Here is a 17,282-nt window from a genome sequence, read left to right on the forward strand (position 1 = left end):
CAAGGCGACACGTGGATTTTTGACAAAAAAAGACAAAACTACCCTTGAGGTATACCGGGATTCCTACGCGCAAGCAGCAGACAATTATCCTTCAACCAAGTCAAAAGTGCCCAAAATAGGTATCAACTTAAAACCTAATTTATTCATATATTTCCCATTTCATTATTTAGCTAATCAATTAGCTAAATAATATACTTATTCCTTTCATATTTCCTAAAATAGACTAATTAAGGGATTAATTACCTAATCAATCCCTTAATTATCAACTAAACCTCCAAATTATAACCAAAAACCCACTAGGGCCGGCCATGCCCTTTATTTTCTGTTTGTTGCTGCCATTTTCTCCCCCTTTTTATGACATTCAAATAGCTAGTTAATTAGGTTATTACTATTTGCTAATTAACTAGCCAATTATTTCCATAACTCCCCAAAATAACTAGCCCATTATCTCTATAACCCCCCAAAATAAATCACCCTTTCCTCTCCTATAAATTGGGTCCCATTTTCACAAAACACTAATTCCAATTCTCTTACAAAAAATCCAAAATATTCTAAACACTATTTCTCTCTAAAATTCTACCTTTGGCATCGGAGGTTCTTCGGCCAAAGCCCCCCCCATTCATCGTGGGCGCGTGAGGCTCTTGGCCTTAACCTAAGGTGCTAGTTGTTTTGTAGGTGCAAAATCGTCCAAGATCGAAGATGAGAAAATTTGCATCCACACTACTGTATAAAGAGGATTAGATTTCGAATTTTCCTTCTTTAACAACTCAAATGTACTTGAATTTGAATGATGAATTATGTTTTAAAATGTATATTTTTGTTGCTATATACATTTTTATTTGCCGTATCTATAGCGTATCGTATCTTAATTTTTAGAGATTTTCTGTATCGCCGTGTCGTGTCGTATCGTATCACCGTATCCGTATCCGTATCCATGCTTCATAGGTAAGCACCGAGTGTGTGCAATTTTAAGACAGTGATATGAAGAAACAAAAAATGCTCTGTTAGTAGTTTTTCTGCAGAGAGCTTCACCTTTTCGACTTCTCTCGTTTTCTTCCATTGTTCTTCTTTCTTCTTCATAAAATCCAGTAAAGAGACAAGAAACACAACAGAAACATCCAGATATTTCTGCTTGGAATTTTGGTCTCACGTTTGAAGCTCCAATTGGGGTGGGTGTAGTGTGAGTTGGGTGCAAAATTACCTGGTAATATAGATTGGGTTGTGAGGTAGTTTGAAATATGGTTGGGTGTACTTATAATTACATTTTATTATAAAAAGTTGGTTCAAATATCAAATTGGGTGAACTTAACTAAAAACTAAGTGCCAATAAGGCTGTCTTTTAGAAAATTAATGTCCTATTTTCATGTGAGACTATGCGGAATTTTCGGTAGAAATCAATCTTTAAATGGATATCTTGAAACAAGAGGTACAAGTAATTCAAACTAGCAGACTTACACTCAACATCTGATGAGCAATATACTCCTCAGGACTAGAAACTAGGACAATGTCTGAGCTTGATGAGTTTCCAATGGTTGCTCCTTAGTAGTAGGGGTGGGTTCAAAAAATCGAAAACCGAAAAAAACCGAAAACCGAACTGAACCGAAACTGAAAAAACCGAATCGAACGAAAAAACCGAACCGAATTGAAAAAACCGAACCGAACCGAACTGAACTCTTTTGATTCGGTTCAGTTTTGGTGGTCTAGAAACCAAACCAAACCGAACCGAAATAATTAAATTAATATTTTTTTAATTTTATTTATTTAATTATTTGATTTTATTATATTAGAATATGATACTTCGGACTGCTGCTTGGGTAGGACTTGTTTGCTTTCCAATTCAAATTGTCTTCTCAGCTTCTCCATCTACAACAAAAATTAGAACTTATACCATTACATGCAATATTTTTTTCCAGTTTATATCATTAAGTGCAACACATATATAAGAACACATATCTCAACTGCACAGCAGTTGATTAGGGAAAGTAAACAACATATAAAAGTCTCATGAGTTTATTAAACACTACGAGATCAAAAACAAAATTCAAACTTTCTCACCTATGGCCAAGTATAGTAGTTTTTGTGGCCTAAAAATTTTGTAAAGTATATCAATATATTCAAAAATATTGATGAACACCTCTTCAAAATTTGCTGGTGGTAGAAGCTGAACACAGAATGTAGAAATTATATTATGTAACCACATATATAGAAAAAAAATTTCGGACCATAAAGATAAAGAAAATATCAAAAATTGTTACCTAGACAATAATCAAAATAAATAGTATATTATAGAATGTTTATCTTATTGCTAGTGAAGAATACATGTGTGTGTGTATATATATAGAGGGGGAGAGAGAGAGAGAGAGAGGAATGAATAAGGTCGTACTCCATCATCATCGTCTAAAAAGATATCTATTTACAGTTAAACTTTAGAGAGAGAGAGAGAGAGAGAGAGAGAGAGAGAGATTGAGAGAAAGAGAGGAATGAATAAGGTCGTACTCTATCATCATCGTCTAAAAAGAAATCTATTTACAGTTAAACTTTAAACCCAAAATATTTAAAAAAAAAACTTTATGTTATAATTCTAGTTGAACTTTAAATGTTTATTTTCATTATCTTTAAGTCTAGTCAGAATATTTACGTTATGATTGTATTGGATATGTTAAAATTTAAGATTTCAAATTTTTTCATTTAAAAAAAAAAAAAAACCGAAACCGAACCGGAAAAAAACGAACCGAAAAAAAATTGAACCGAACCCACCCCTACTCAGTAATGCAAAGTTGGCATTGTCCAACGTTCCATTTCTGAAACTTAAACAGAAACCTATCTTTTGCTGATCAACAACTTTCTTAAACGGTATCTCATCACTGGCACTGATATAGGGCAATGGAGGGCGAACCATGGAAAAGGCGAGTAGAGGACAAGAAGCCCATATATAGCTCCATCTTTGTATGGATTTGACAGTTAAGGACGAGAAGCATAGAATATGTGAGTATGTTCTCCAAGTTGGAAGAGATTCGAGCAATCGGATTGAGTTTGGTGAAGTTGAGGTAGGGAATGAGGAGCACAGAGCACACTACCGTATTGACGGGTGGAAGAAACCTCTACAGCTATATTCAGGTAAAAATGCAATGCTAATATGCATGCAGTCACCCTCATCTCAGACAGACATGAATATTTGTTGGAACCCCATTCTGTCCCACCAGGGCCGGTCCTGAGTATTGAGGGGCCCTGTGCAAAACTTAGATGGAGGTCTTTCATTTTTTTTAATGTTATATTTCTTTTTTATTATTTTTTTCAATTTTTTCATCTATAAAACTAAAATATTACAAATTACTGCAACAAAAATAAGTTGTTTGATCAGCCAGGTGTTTTTCCTTACCTTCAAAGGTCTTGAGTTCACAATATAATTGGGATTCAAACCCAACACATGGGCTAAAAGAAAGAAGAGCTCAACCGCTTGCGCTAGAACCACAGATAAGATTATATTTTGCATCTAATTTATTTTATATGCATTTGTATACATGTAATGAAAATTTAGGGGCTCTTTCGAATCGGGGGTCCTGTACGGTGGCACCTGTTGCACACCCTCAGGTCCGGCTCTGTGTCCCACATCGGACAGAAGAAAGGGCAAAGACCCATTTATATAGAATTTCCCCACTCTAACTAACACTAAGGCTTTTTGTGATAAAACTCTACATCTGATGATTGTGCAGATGGTTAAGTGGGAACAGTATCTGTGTTGTTGGAGTGGGCCATCGGCCCTTCGACTTGAAAAATTTCCACAATATTACTATATAGATGCACACAAAAACTGGCATGATTGTAAAAGCTTGCTACTGGTAACCGTCCATGAAAGTTAATAATCTTAAATTCATAGTGCAGCTTTTTTTTTAAAGAAAAAAATAATAATTCATTAATTCCTTACAATCAAAAGATACGACAAGGGGCCTCGCTAAAACCTCCCGAAGAAAACCACATGGGAAAAACAAGGGGTTAGGAATTAGCAAAACCAAAGTCATTACATTAAGCAGAGAAGCGCTTGGACTGGAGTTCAGCTAGCCCTTCGTCTGCTTGAAAGAGCTGTGATTAGTATCTTGACATGAGGAGATGCCGGGCGAAATCCTTCTGTTAGACCAGTTTTGTCCTTCCAAGTATCTAGATTATTGGCATTAGATTGCGGTACAACAAGAACCATTTCTTGCAAGCTTGTACCCTGTTCAAGCAAAAATCTTGCCATCTTAACTGCTCTCTCAAGTTCTTCTATACCTTCCCCAACATAAATCGTCACCATCTTTATGTTACACAGGATTGACCTCAAAGTTGGAGCTTGTTTTTCCCAGTATTGCTCTTCAGTACAGTTAGCATTGTCCAACAAAATGTTGTTCCAATTCGGGACCTAAGTTTTAGAATAAATTAATTAATCAATCAGATAGTTGAACTGTAAATCTGTGCATAAATATATTATAGGACTTCTCACGTACTGTTTGAAATATAAACATATCGAATTACGCTGAGCTTTACCTCATTGGTTGTTTTAGGACATATCATAATTTTAAGAGTGTCGACGACAGGAGAGCTCTTGAATAAGCATAGCAGTCCAGGTATATCATATATTTTCAAACCATAAGCAAAAATATCCAGCGTCTTAAGTTTCATAAATGAAAATGGTAGACCGCCTTGAAAATATATGCTTGCTAAAACCTGCATAGATAAATATGCCCAATAAATCCACCAAAAATACTAATTAAGGAAATTTTCAGCATAAAATATAGGGAAGTTTAACGAAAAGCACCTGGTACTGTTCACTTTAACGAAAAACCATATTTTTACACTAAAAAGTCAATCATGGTACTATTCACTTTACCCTTTATTTTGTCCTTATCATTAAAACTCAAAGTTTTCAAGTCCTTTTGATAAGTTTTCCTTAAAATATATGAAGTAGAGACATGCATAGACAAATATGCCAAATTAATCCACAGAACATACTAATTAAGGAAATTTCCAGCATAGAATATATTAACATGGTCTCAGAGCTCTAGTTTCGATTTTTGGAACCGGGCGTCACAATCTCTAAATCTATGAAGAAGAAAAGGGGGCAAAACCCAGGTCTCGAAGAACCCTAGCTTTCGACTCAAAGTCTCAGATGGTTGGATCGAACAATGTCGAGAAAAAAGGGGTCATATCTTCAATGGGTTCAACTATAATTTATGGTTTGTTAAATTGTAATCTTGTCTTGGCCCAAAGATAATGGATCCAGTCCATGCACAAAGAAAGATCCATGCACATGCTAGAGAATTCTAGCAAAGTTCAAGTTGGTGGAAGAGTCTAGAATAATGGTGAGGATTCCACCAACATACAAGATTAGTGTAGATAATTCTAACTTAGGAAGGTAGTGGAATTATCTAGATATCTCTAGCATGATGCTTCCATGCTTCTCCAAGGTTCCATCCATGCCTATTAAAGGAGAAGGCATCCACACCATTTGTAACAACCAAGAAAGCAAGTAGTAAGAAGTGAGAAGAAGCAACAAAGCTTCTAAGAGTGTTTGAGTGTTTCCTCTTGTTCTAAGTTTGTGAGTGAATAAAAATCTTATGTAATACTTTGAGTATTCTTTCTTTCTCTTGCCTATCAATTCCGCTACATTACATTCTTCTTTGTGAGATAACATCTCCAAAGTAGTGAAGTCTTTTTAAGCCCCAACAAAGTGGTACCAGAGCTATGGCTAGCAACGCTACGGCAGCCTTCCAAGTTCCAATGCTCGACAACAACAACTTCGATAATTGAAGTATCAAAATGAAGGCCCTTTTGGAAGCATATGATGTATGGGAAGTCGTGGAGAAAGCCTACATTGAGCCAGAAGATGAAGCTACTATGTCTCAACCCCAGAATGAGAGTTTGAAAGATTCAAGAAAGAGAGACAAGAAGGCTCTCTACCTCATCTACCAAGCATTAGATGACAATGGCTTTGAGAAACTCTCAAGTGCGACCTTTGCCAGAAGCTTCAAACCTCTTACAAATGAGCTGAACAAAAAAAAGGTTCGTCTTCAAGTATTAAGAGGTGAGTTCGAATCTCTACAAATGAAAGGGTCTAAATCAATCTCTGATTATTTCTTAAAAGACTTACCTGTTTCTAATCAATTAAAAAGAAACGGTGAAAAGTTGGAAGATGTTAGAATTATGGAGAAGACACTACGCTTGTTGGACCCCAAGTTCGAGCACATTGTTGTGATGATTGAAGAAACTAAAAACTTGGAAGAAATTAGTGTAAAGCAATTAATGGGTTCGCTACAACATATGAAGAGAAACATAAGAAAAGGCAAGGGAATAATGAGCAGCTCCTCAAGACGCATGTCCAGCCAAAGAAGAAAGAAGAAAGCTTCGATAACGAGAGAAGCCAGTACGAAAGAAGTCATGCTTGAGGACGCGGACGTGGACATGGACGTTGACGTGGTTGGAACTTCAACAACCATAGTAACTACGAAAGAGGAGAAAAATGAACAAAATGTCGTGGAAGAGGGCGCTCAAACTAGAGGTATGAAAAATCTCAAGTTCAATGCTACAACTGTCAAAAGTTTAGGCATTATGCTTGGGAATGTAGAGCTCTAAGGAACAGACTTGATGAAAAGGTCAATTATGTGAAAAAAGAGAAAGAAGATAATGGCATTATGCTACTAGCATGCAAGAACAATGATGGAGACCAAGACTATAGATGGTACCTTGACACCGGTGCCAATAACCACATGTGCGGAAGAAGAAGCATGTTCGTAGAGCTCAATGAATCGGTGAGTAGCAACGTTTCTTTTAGAGACGAATCCAAAATACCCATACAAGGAAAAGGTAACATCCTAATTCCCCTGAAAAATGGCGGTCACCAATTAATTTCAAATGTCTACTACGTGCCCAATATGAAAAGCAACATTTTGAGCTTGGCTCAACTCTTAGAAAAAGGTTGATATTCACGTGAAAAATTATAGCCTTTTTCTTAGAGATGACAAAGGAAGATTAATTGCCAAGGTGAAAATGTCAAAGAATAGGATGTTTCCCATAAACATTCAAAACGATATTGCAAAGTGTCTCAAGATATGTTACAAAGACACATCCTGGCTTTGGCATCTTCGTTTTGGGCATCTTAACTTTGGGGGACTAGAGTTATTGTCCAAGAAGGAGATGGTGAGAGGCTTACCGTGCATCAGTCGCCCTGATCAAGCTTGCGAAGGATGTTTACTTGGGAAACAGTTCAGGAAAAGCTTTCCAAAAGAGTCGACCATAAGAGCCCAGAAGCCACTCAAGCTTATTCACACCGATGTGTGTGGTCCAATAAAACCAAGCTCTTTGGGTAAAAATAATTATTTCCTTCTCTTCATTGATGATTTTTTAAGGAAAACCTGGGTATATTTCTTAAAGCATAAATCAGAGGCCTTTGGAGCATTCAAGAAGTTCAAAGCCGCTGTAGAAAAAGAAAGTGGTTACAAGATCAAAGCCATGAGATCTGATCCAGGAGGAGAATTCACTTCGAAGGAATTTCAAGAATTCTATGAAGCCAATGGAATTCGTTGACCTTTGACAGTTCCAAGATCCCCTCAACAAAATGGTGTGGCGGAAAGAAAAAATCAAACCATCCTCGACATGGCTCGAAGCATGCTCAAAAGCAAGAGATTGCCTCAGGAGTTATGGGCAGAAGCGATAGCATGTGCTGTCTACCTATCAAATCGGTCTCCAACAAGAAGTGTGTGAGGAAAGACTCTGCAAAAGGCATGGAGTGGAAGAAAGTCAGGTATCTCCCATCTAAGAGTTTTTGGAAGCATAGCCCACGTACATGTACCAGACAAAAGGAAAACCAAACTCGACGATAAAAGTGAGAAGTTCATCCTCATTGGCTATGACTCAAATTCAAAAGGCTATAAGTTGTATAATCCAAATAATAGGAAGACAGTGATTAGTCGAGACGTGACGTTCGTTGAAAAAAGAGAATGGGATTTTGGCTTTCATGCGGGTGATCTTCACTTCTTTCCTCAGTTTGAAGGAGAGAATGAACAAGGGATGATGGAGCAAGCAAGAGAGGTTCAACAAGAATCCACTACTCTACCTGCTTCACCAACATCAACCAATCATGGCAATTCACCAGCATCAGCATCATCAAGTGGGAATTTAAATGAAAGAGAAGTACCATGCATAAGAAGTCTACGAGATCTCTATGAGGTAGCTGAAAGACTTGATAATCCTACACTTTTCTGTCTCTTTGTTGATTATGAACTAGTTGACTTCCAAGAAGCAGTGCAAGATACTAAGTGGAGGAAAGCAATGGATGAAGAAATTGAAGCAATCTAGAAGAATGATATATGAGAACTCGCTATTCTTCCGAAAGAACACAAAGCCATCGAAGTCAAGTGGGTGTATAAGACAATAAGAATGCCAACGGAGAGGTCGAAAGATACAAGGCGAGATTAGTGGCGAAGGGCTATAGTCAAAGAGCCGGAATTGACTATGATGAGGTATTTTCACCCGTTGCTCGGTTGGAAACTATACGATTACTAATTTCTTTGGCAGCTCAAAACAAATGGAAGATTCAACAAATGGATGTGAAGTTCGTTTTCCTAAATGGAGTCCTTAAAGAAGAAGTCTACATTTAGCAACCATCATGCTATGAAATCAAAGGGCATAAAGACAAAGTTCTGAAGTTGAAGAAAGCTCTCTATGGGTTAAAACAAGCGCCACGAGCATGGAATAGTCGCATCGACAAGTACTTTCAAGAGAACAACTTCATCAAGTGCCCTCATGAACATACTCTCTACGTCAAAGTCAAAGATGGAGATATTCTAATTGTGTGCTTATATATGGATGATCTAATCTTCACCGGAAGTAATCCAAGCATGTTTAAAGAGTTCAAGAGAGTGATGACCAAAGAATTCGAGATAACCAACATCGGGTTGATGACATACTACCTAGGTATTGAAGTCAAGCAGAACAAAGAAGGCATTTTCATCCCCCAAGAAAGCTACACACATGAGATACTGAAAAAGTTCAAAATGGAAGATTGCAAGCCCATAAGCACGCCAATGGAATGCGGAGTCAAACTAACCAAGCATGACGAAGGAGAAAGTGTAGATCCAACATTTTTCAAGAGTTTAGTTGGAAGCTTGCGCTACTTGACATGCACAAGACCAGACATTCTCTATGTTGTCGAATTAATCAGTTGCTACATGAAGAATCCTACAACTACACATTTGAAGACCACCAAAAGAATTCTTCAATATCTTAAAGGTACTGTTAACTTTGGCTTGTTCTATTCAAGTTCTGATAACTACAAACTTGCTAGATATAGTGATAGTGATTAGGCAGGAGATTCCGATGATAGAAAAAGCATTACTGGATTTGTGTTCTTCATGGGAGACACTGCATTCACATTGATGTCGAAGAAGCAACCGATTGTCACTCTTTCTACCTATGAAGCTAAATACGTAGCTGCTACCTCATGTGTCTGTCATGCAATCTGACTGAGAAACTTGCTGAAAGAATTAAGCATCCCACAAGAAGAGCTAACAGAGATCTATGTCGACAACAAGTCTGCAATAACTCTAGCAAAGAATCCAGTATTCCATGACAGGAGCAAACACATAGATACCCGCTATCATTACATAAGAGAGTGTATTGCAAGAAAAGATGTGCAAGTGGAATACGTGAAGTCGCAAGACCAATTTGCCGACATATTCACTAAGCCACTCAAACAAGAAGACTTTATCAGACTGAGGAACTCAATCGGTGTCACAAGACAAGATTAAGGGGGGATGTTGAATTGTAATCTTGTCTTGACCCAAAGATAGTGGATCCAGCCCATGCACAAAGAAAGATTCATGCACATGCTAGAGAATTTTAGCAAAGTTCAAGTTGGTGGAAAAGTCTAGAAGAATGGTGAGGATTTCACCAACATACAAGATTAGTGTAGATAATTCTAGCTTAGAAAGGTAATGGAATTATCTAGATATTTCTAGCATGATGCTTCCATGCTTCTCCAAGGTTCCATCCATGCCTATAAAAGGAGAAGGCATCCACACCATTTGAAACGACCAAGAGAGCAAGAAATGAGAAGTGAGAGTGCCAAGTGAGAAGTGAGAAGAAGTAACAAAGCTTCTAAGAGTGTTTGAGTGTTTCCTCTTACTCTAAGTTTGTGAGTGAATAAAAATCTTGTGTAATACTTTGAGTATTCTTTCTTTCTCTTGCATATCAATTCTTTCTTTCTCTTGCATATCAATTCCGCTGCATTACATTCTTCTTTGTGAGATAAACATCTCCAAAGTAGTGAAGTCTTTTTAGGCCCCCACATGGTTATCAAAATGCAGACCATATTCAAGTCTCATGATCTCTAGAAGCTCACGGAAAAAAGGTATGAAAACTAAAAAATGGAAGATGATTCGAGCAATGATGAACAACTATCAGTGAAGAGGATTGCAATGAAAGAAAATGAAACTAAAGAGGCAAAAGCTTTTGGTATCATTCACGAAGCAGTTTCAGACGAGATATTTCTCTGAATCTCAAATTTGGAGACATCCATAGCAGCTCAGGATGTTCAACAATAGGAATTTTGAGGTGACAAAAAGGTTAGATTAGTCAAATAGCTCCAATGTTAAGGAGAGATTTTGAATATACTAGGATGAGTGAAGGTGAATCCTTGTCTACCTACTTGACTAGGATGTTCAATATTGTGAACCAAATGAAAACTTATGGTGAGGAACTGTCAAATTAGAGATTAGTGCAGAAAATCCTTATTAGTTTACCTAAGTCCTAAGATTCTATTGCATCCAGGAGGGCATGTGCCCCTCTCATCCATTTTTCTCTTGAAATTTTATCATGTTAATCGTTGTTAAAGTGCTTCAAAACACTTAATGAATTCTTAAGTGCTCCTCCTTCTTTTTTATTATTTTCAATTCTATGTTTCTTAGATTAATTAATATAACAAGTAATTATAGATTACACATATTAGTTAGGCTTTATATAGATATTGTATGTTAATCTTGCTAAAATATTTTATTTACGCTTTGGAGTAAGATATTGGTATTGTATGATATGATATCCTATCACAACAATATCTCACTCACAAGGCCCTCTTCTTGGAGCATAAAACCTAAACCAAAGTAATGCTAGCTTGCTGAAAATTTTTCCATTTTGTAGACCAAAACTTTGGAAATATATTATCTTCCACTAAAATGTGTATGGATGTAACATGAAATGAATTAAGTGGTTCTTCATAAATGATATGCACAATTTGAAGCACTGTTAGTATAGGTATTCATAGGAGCAGATCTATAGACCCGGGTGGTTCCACAACTCTTCGAAAGTTCGAAGAAGCGCCTGTAAGGACTTTCGAGGACCACCCAATGGTTTGGGTATGTGGTGGAGGTGAGAAGAGTACCATGGATGTGCATATGCTGTGCAACAGAAGCCTTGAAAAAAGAAGTCTAATTTCAGACTAAGAGGAACACATAGCTCTCTACTGTTCTTGAACCTTGGTTTCAACGAAGAAGAAAGAGAAATGACTTTCTCTCTCCATTTTCAGGTAACCAACTCCCCTTTTTTCTTTTTCTTCTTTTAATTGATGTCCAATCAGGTTGTGCCACCTAACATTTTGGTTAACAAAGGGATGATGCATCACTCACCCAGTTTTTTTATACCACTTGTTTGACACCGTTATTTCTTTCAAAATTCACTATAAATTATAAGACATGTGAAAAATATTTCGTAAAGTACTATATATGGACTTGTAATCACTTGAACTTCCTCCTACCATCAATTTCACTAAATACTAATAGCAAAAATTAGGATATTTTTGTATGTTATATATGTTAAATAATAAACTTAATTTATCAATACAAGTATATAGTGTTATTTAAGTGTAAATAGACACTTATTTTTATGACATATAATAAACTTTATTTAAATTCGTCTAATTCGGCCCCTGCCCATGCGCTAGGCTCGAACCCGCTACTTGACTAGCACCTAATAATGTCTTTTAGAATCTTAATTAGGACCACCAATGCTAAAATCCTAGATTCGGCACTGGGTATACACACACACATATACACGTGACAATTAAGATATTCTCCACCAGCCAATGATGCTGGGAAAAGTTTATGAAGCATGTAGCCTCGTTTGGTAGAGGGGATTGTTTTGAAATGGATAAAACATTATTTTCAAGTTATGTTGAAGAATAAGATTAAAAAGCTGTATCTAACTTGAAGGTAGAAGATAGATTACACATGAAGAAAACTCATCCATTCCAATCCTCCTAAAATAATTGGATTAGGACAAGTTTCTTTCATGATTTTAGCAACTGTATGTCTTGTTAGTTTAGCAACTGTATATCTAGTTAAAGCTAATAACCAAAAGCTAGATATATAGCAACTTAAGTTCGGCACCATAGTTTTTAACAAAACAAGTAGTCAGATGGGAAAAAAAGAAAAGTAAACTAACCCGTCATAATTCTCTCAACATAAAAAATCATTATCCTCTACCTTCATTAATTATACATTGAATTTAGAGGGTTTTCATTCCTATCCAATTCTAGTGACTAAAGAAGGCATCTAAGTACTGGGAATATAAGCAGTAGAAAACACACAAAAATACTTCCCGATCATTACTCATTTGATTAACTGTAAAAGTTGAATCAAGGATGAAATGCAGTTCTTACTCCCCAGAAATCTCATTACATCCAGGCGCCACAGTGTAATATGAAGACCAATCCTAAGCATCTATACTATATATATATCCTATATATCACACCATAGCTCTACAGATCCACTTTTACTAAAGAATGACCTTAAACAAAAGAACATTTCTAACTATGGTTTTACCATTTGATTTTTATCTTAAACATTTTGGTATTTACTCAGAAGCACTATATATTCATTTCCTTCATAGTCAGATGACTTGGTAGTTTCCTGTTAGGGATTGATCTTGGGAATAAATAGTTGAAGGGAGACTTAACAAATGGCCGGTTTGGATCACTTGATTAAGTACAATCTGAGGGCTTGACATACATACCAAATGTATCTTTATATTACTATTCTCCGTTGTACGTATTCTTTCAACATTTTAATGAATAACATACATTCCTACAAAAATACATATGTATATAATATCCGGAAATTATAAATAAAAGTAACAACAACCTTCTAAATTAACGCCCCGAAAAGTCAAAAGAAACCCTATTTTACATATTGATCATAATCAAGAAAACAGCACGTAATCTTTGTCATGGCGGGGCACATACTTCTTTTTACCACAATATTTGCCTAGCTACTTGTTATTTTAGCAACTGTATATCTAGCAACTTAAGCTCGTCACCATAGTTTTCTCAAAACAAGTAAAGTCAGATGGGAAAAAGAAAAGTAAACTAACCAGAAGAAGGCCGAAGGATTGAATATCAAGGACTGAAATTTGGGATGATGCTGAGAGAAGTTTAACCACGTTTTTAATAATCACATTGCTAACATCATCTTCTAACCAATAATGCATGTAAAATGCATTCAGTCTAGGGAAGTTCTGGATTGAACAATCATCAGTATAGCCATTAAATTGCCAACGGAAGACTTTTAGATTGGGGGCAAAGATGTTTACCCTACTTTTATTGTCGCCGCTGGGATTTTCGAAACAAAATCTAACCGTCAGATTCTCAAGTCTACTTCCAGAGATGTCCAAGCTATTTAAGTTCATATCAACAACTCGCACATCTTTGAGCTTCGAACAACTGATTTTAAGATGCGTCATTCCTTGACAAGTTTTCATAATCAAGTTTTGAAGGAATGGAAACGAAGAATCTGAAAATAAATCCGTAGTCAAATGATCATCCAAGATATCCACACACTTGAGAGTCAAGGCTTGAAGGGAGCAAAGGCCACTCGTAGCCTTAACAAGGGAAAACGAAAAACAAAACCTAGGCTTTGAATCTTCTGGCTGAGATCGAAGCCGGATGCGAGTGGCGTTAATTAACGTGAGGCTCCGCAAGGAATCACACTCATACACACAATGAGGCAAATCAAACCTTTCGCCGCAAGCCATCAAGAGATTGAGTTGGAGTTCTCCAACCCTATGATTCACCACTCTACAAATGCAATCTTCTAAGCAAGACAAACTCATTAGCCGACCCGAAAATCGAAAAACATTGATGTTAGAATTTTCGGGGCGGCTAAACAATACTCTGGGAATGAATGCCAAAGCTTCCATTTGCTCATCAAGAGCTACCTGCAGTTCGTTTGCATGATCTAATCTTTTCGGCATTGGAGGACAAACCTGGTTGAAGTCGAGAACAGGTAAGGTAGCCCAAAGACGGCTCCATGTTCTTGATAAAGCACTGTTTTTTGCAACAGATTTGACGGGCACCAAGGAGAAAATCTCATGTAAGATTTCATCAGGAAGATCGCTGATTCTGTCCCTTGCCTCAGTCATTGCTTCTGTTTTTTCAATCTGTAGTAAATCTTGTCCAAGATCTATGAATCTACAATCTCGGGACTGGGGCAGCCAATTTGCCCTCAAATCTAGGGTTTGGGCATTGAGACCGTCTTGTCTTAACTTATATATATACATATGCGATGAGGATGGAAACTTTTTTTATTTGTTCGCTATTTTCATTTCCTTTTAAGGGCCTTGGGTCCCCTTGCAGCAAACACCTAAGCCACTACCAGGTGATGTAGATATTAAAGTTTGTGTTCGAAAGATTACATTTATGCGCAATGATAAGGATATCATATTTTTTTCATTGTCGGAAAAGATTATAAATATACTTTTATTCTGGAAAAAGATTATACATATTTTTATTCTCGAAAAAAATAAATTATAGGCCTATACAATTAGCATTAAGGCCGCATTATTGATATCTAAGTTTTTTCATAACAGTTTGTTATTGATGAACACAATTAAACAACTTAGAGCTACAAGAGTCTTATTTAGTTATAAAATGATTGTTGAATAGCAGCTAGTTTCTTAAGGAGACTATTTTTTTCTAAGCTCTTCAGCGAAGAAAAAAATTCACCATGTTTAGGTTGAGCTTGAGTTTCCAAGAATTGCTCCTAAGTAGTGAAGTTGAGATTGTCCAATGCTGTTCCATGTCTGAAATTAAAAACAGAAACCCTTTTTTTGCTTAAAAACTTTCTGAAATGGTACCTCATCACTAGCACCAACATAGGGCAAATGGTGGACAAACCATGGAGAAGTCGAGGATACAAGAATCCCACATATATAAGTAACGGACACTGCAATGCAACGTATGTTTTGGTAAACAAAGAATAAAAATTCCAAATTAAACAAGTTTCTATTTTACGTTCATTGTCTCACCATGCTTTCTAACCCCAGCACTCTGAAAAACCTATTTTCCCACCTCACACTATCTTATCCTTCCCTTATCAATAGAACAACAACAACAACAACAACAACAACAACAAAGCCTTTTCCCACTAAGTGGGGTCGGCTTTTATATGAATCCTAGAACGCCATTGCGCTCGGTTTTGTGTCATGTCCTCCGTTAGATCTAAGTACTCAAGTCTTTTCTTAGGGTCTCTTCCAAAGTTTTCCTAGGTCTTCCTCTACCCCTTCGGCCCTGAACCTCTGTCCCGTAGTCACATTTTCAAACCGGAGCATCAGTAGGCCTTCTTTGCACATGTCCAAACCACCGGAACCGATTTTCTCTCATATTTCCTTCAATTTTGGCTACTCCTACTTTGCCTCGGATATCCTCTTTCCCAATCTTATCCCTTCTCGTGTGCCCATACATCCCACGAAGCATCCTCATCTCCGCTACACCCATTTTGTGTACGTTGATGGTTCACCGCCCAACATTCTGTGACATACAACATCGCTGGCCTTATTGCCGTCCTATAAAATTTTCCCTTGAGCTTCAGTGGCCTACGACGGTCACAACACGCCGGATGCACTCTTACACTTCATCCATCCAGCTTGTATTCTATGGTTGAGATCTCCATCTAATTCTCCATTCTCTTGCAAGATAGATCCTAGGTAGCGAAAACGGTCACTTTTTGTGATCTTCGCTAGATTGCTCCGGTCATTAGTGTGGATAAGTATATAAATGGATAGAGATAGGAAAGCAAACACAAGATGTACGTGGTTCACCCAGATTGGCTACGTCCACGGAATAGAGGAGTTCTCATTAATTGTGAAAGGTTTACACAAGTACATAGGTTCAAGCTCTCCTTTAGTGAGTACAAGTGAATGATTTAATACAAATGACATTAGGAAATATTGTGGGAGAATGATCTCGTAGCCACGAAACTTCTAAGTACCGGAGTGTGGTATCGTCTTGACTTGCCTTATCTGTCTCATAGGTAGATGTGGCATCTTCTCTGGAAGTACTCTTCCTCCATCCAGGGGTGGTATCTGTAACTGGTGGAGATGCACAAGGTAATGTATCAATTTCACTTGAAGCTTACTTGTAGTTTCATGCTTGGTCAAGCGCGATACAAACCATGTAGTAGGAGTCCCCCAAGTCGCCGAGCTAAGGGAACTGCTGAAAGAGGTGACAGACAAGGTAAGCAATCAGAGCTCCGACTGATTGTTCACATTCTCCCTATCTTGCAGGCAGTATGAAGGATAAAGAGAAGAAAAATGAGGAGAGATGATATGGGATACTTTTGCTTTTGAAGAAGTAAATTTCCACAGGCTTATTCTTGAACTGGGCTGGAGGGTTTTCTGGTTTCCTCCAGAGTATAAGGCCGACTGAAGAATTTGAGGGTCAAAACAAGTCCATCAAATCTAGAGTACGTTCGACCCTGCTGATATGGGATACTTTTGCTTTTGACAGAGTAGTGGATGTATCGGCACGTGTGCTGTTACGCTTGTCTCCACATGCTTCCTTGTATCCTTCTCACTTGCCCTATCTGTTCCTCAGGCAGATGCGGTATCTTCCCTGGAAGCATAAGATGTTGAAGATGAGTACTCGAGAGCAATGCCAGGTAAGTAATCAGGTAAGGGGTTCCCGGCAGTCAGTTCCTGGCTGGAAGCTTGATTACAAGCGCTGACTGATTGCTCTCTTTCTCCTTGTCTTGCAGGTAAGAACAAGGCCAAAGGAAAAGACAGGGAAAAAGCATGATATGGGATACTCTTGCTTTTAACCCTGATGATATGAGATATTCTTGCTCTAGTATAGCTTGTTTATAGAGGTATTATCGGGGGGAAAGAAAGCTGAATATTTCGAAAGGCTTCGTTGGGAGTGCCCTCTCAGATAAGAGAAAGGGTTGAGCATTTTTGCAGGTCTGCCTATCCGTTAGGGATGGAGGTCG

At 37.4% G+C, this 17,282-nt stretch overlaps 1 protein-coding gene across 1 annotated transcript; it reads right to left on the bottom strand.

Moving 5' to 3' along the window:
• Positions 1–3,907: 3,907 nt before the first annotated feature.
• On the bottom strand, positions 3,908–14,439 carry LOC126582655 (putative F-box/FBD/LRR-repeat protein At4g03220). Its single transcript, XM_050246814.1, has 3 exons — positions 13,393–14,439; positions 4,522–4,701; positions 3,908–4,396 (listed from the first exon to the last, which is right to left on the bottom strand). Exons 1-3 carry the CDS (start codon positions 14,437–14,439, stop codon positions 4,052–4,054), a joined length of 1,572 nt encoding a protein of 523 aa, XP_050102771.1. The 3' UTR covers positions 3,908–4,051.
• Between the last annotated feature and the right edge of the window lie 2,843 nt (positions 14,440–17,282).

The sequence above is a fragment of the Malus sylvestris genome, chromosome 9, assembly GCF_916048215.2.
Source record: "Malus sylvestris chromosome 9, drMalSylv7.2, whole genome shotgun sequence".
Lineage (NCBI taxonomy): Eukaryota > Viridiplantae > Streptophyta > Magnoliopsida > Rosales > Rosaceae > Malus > Malus sylvestris.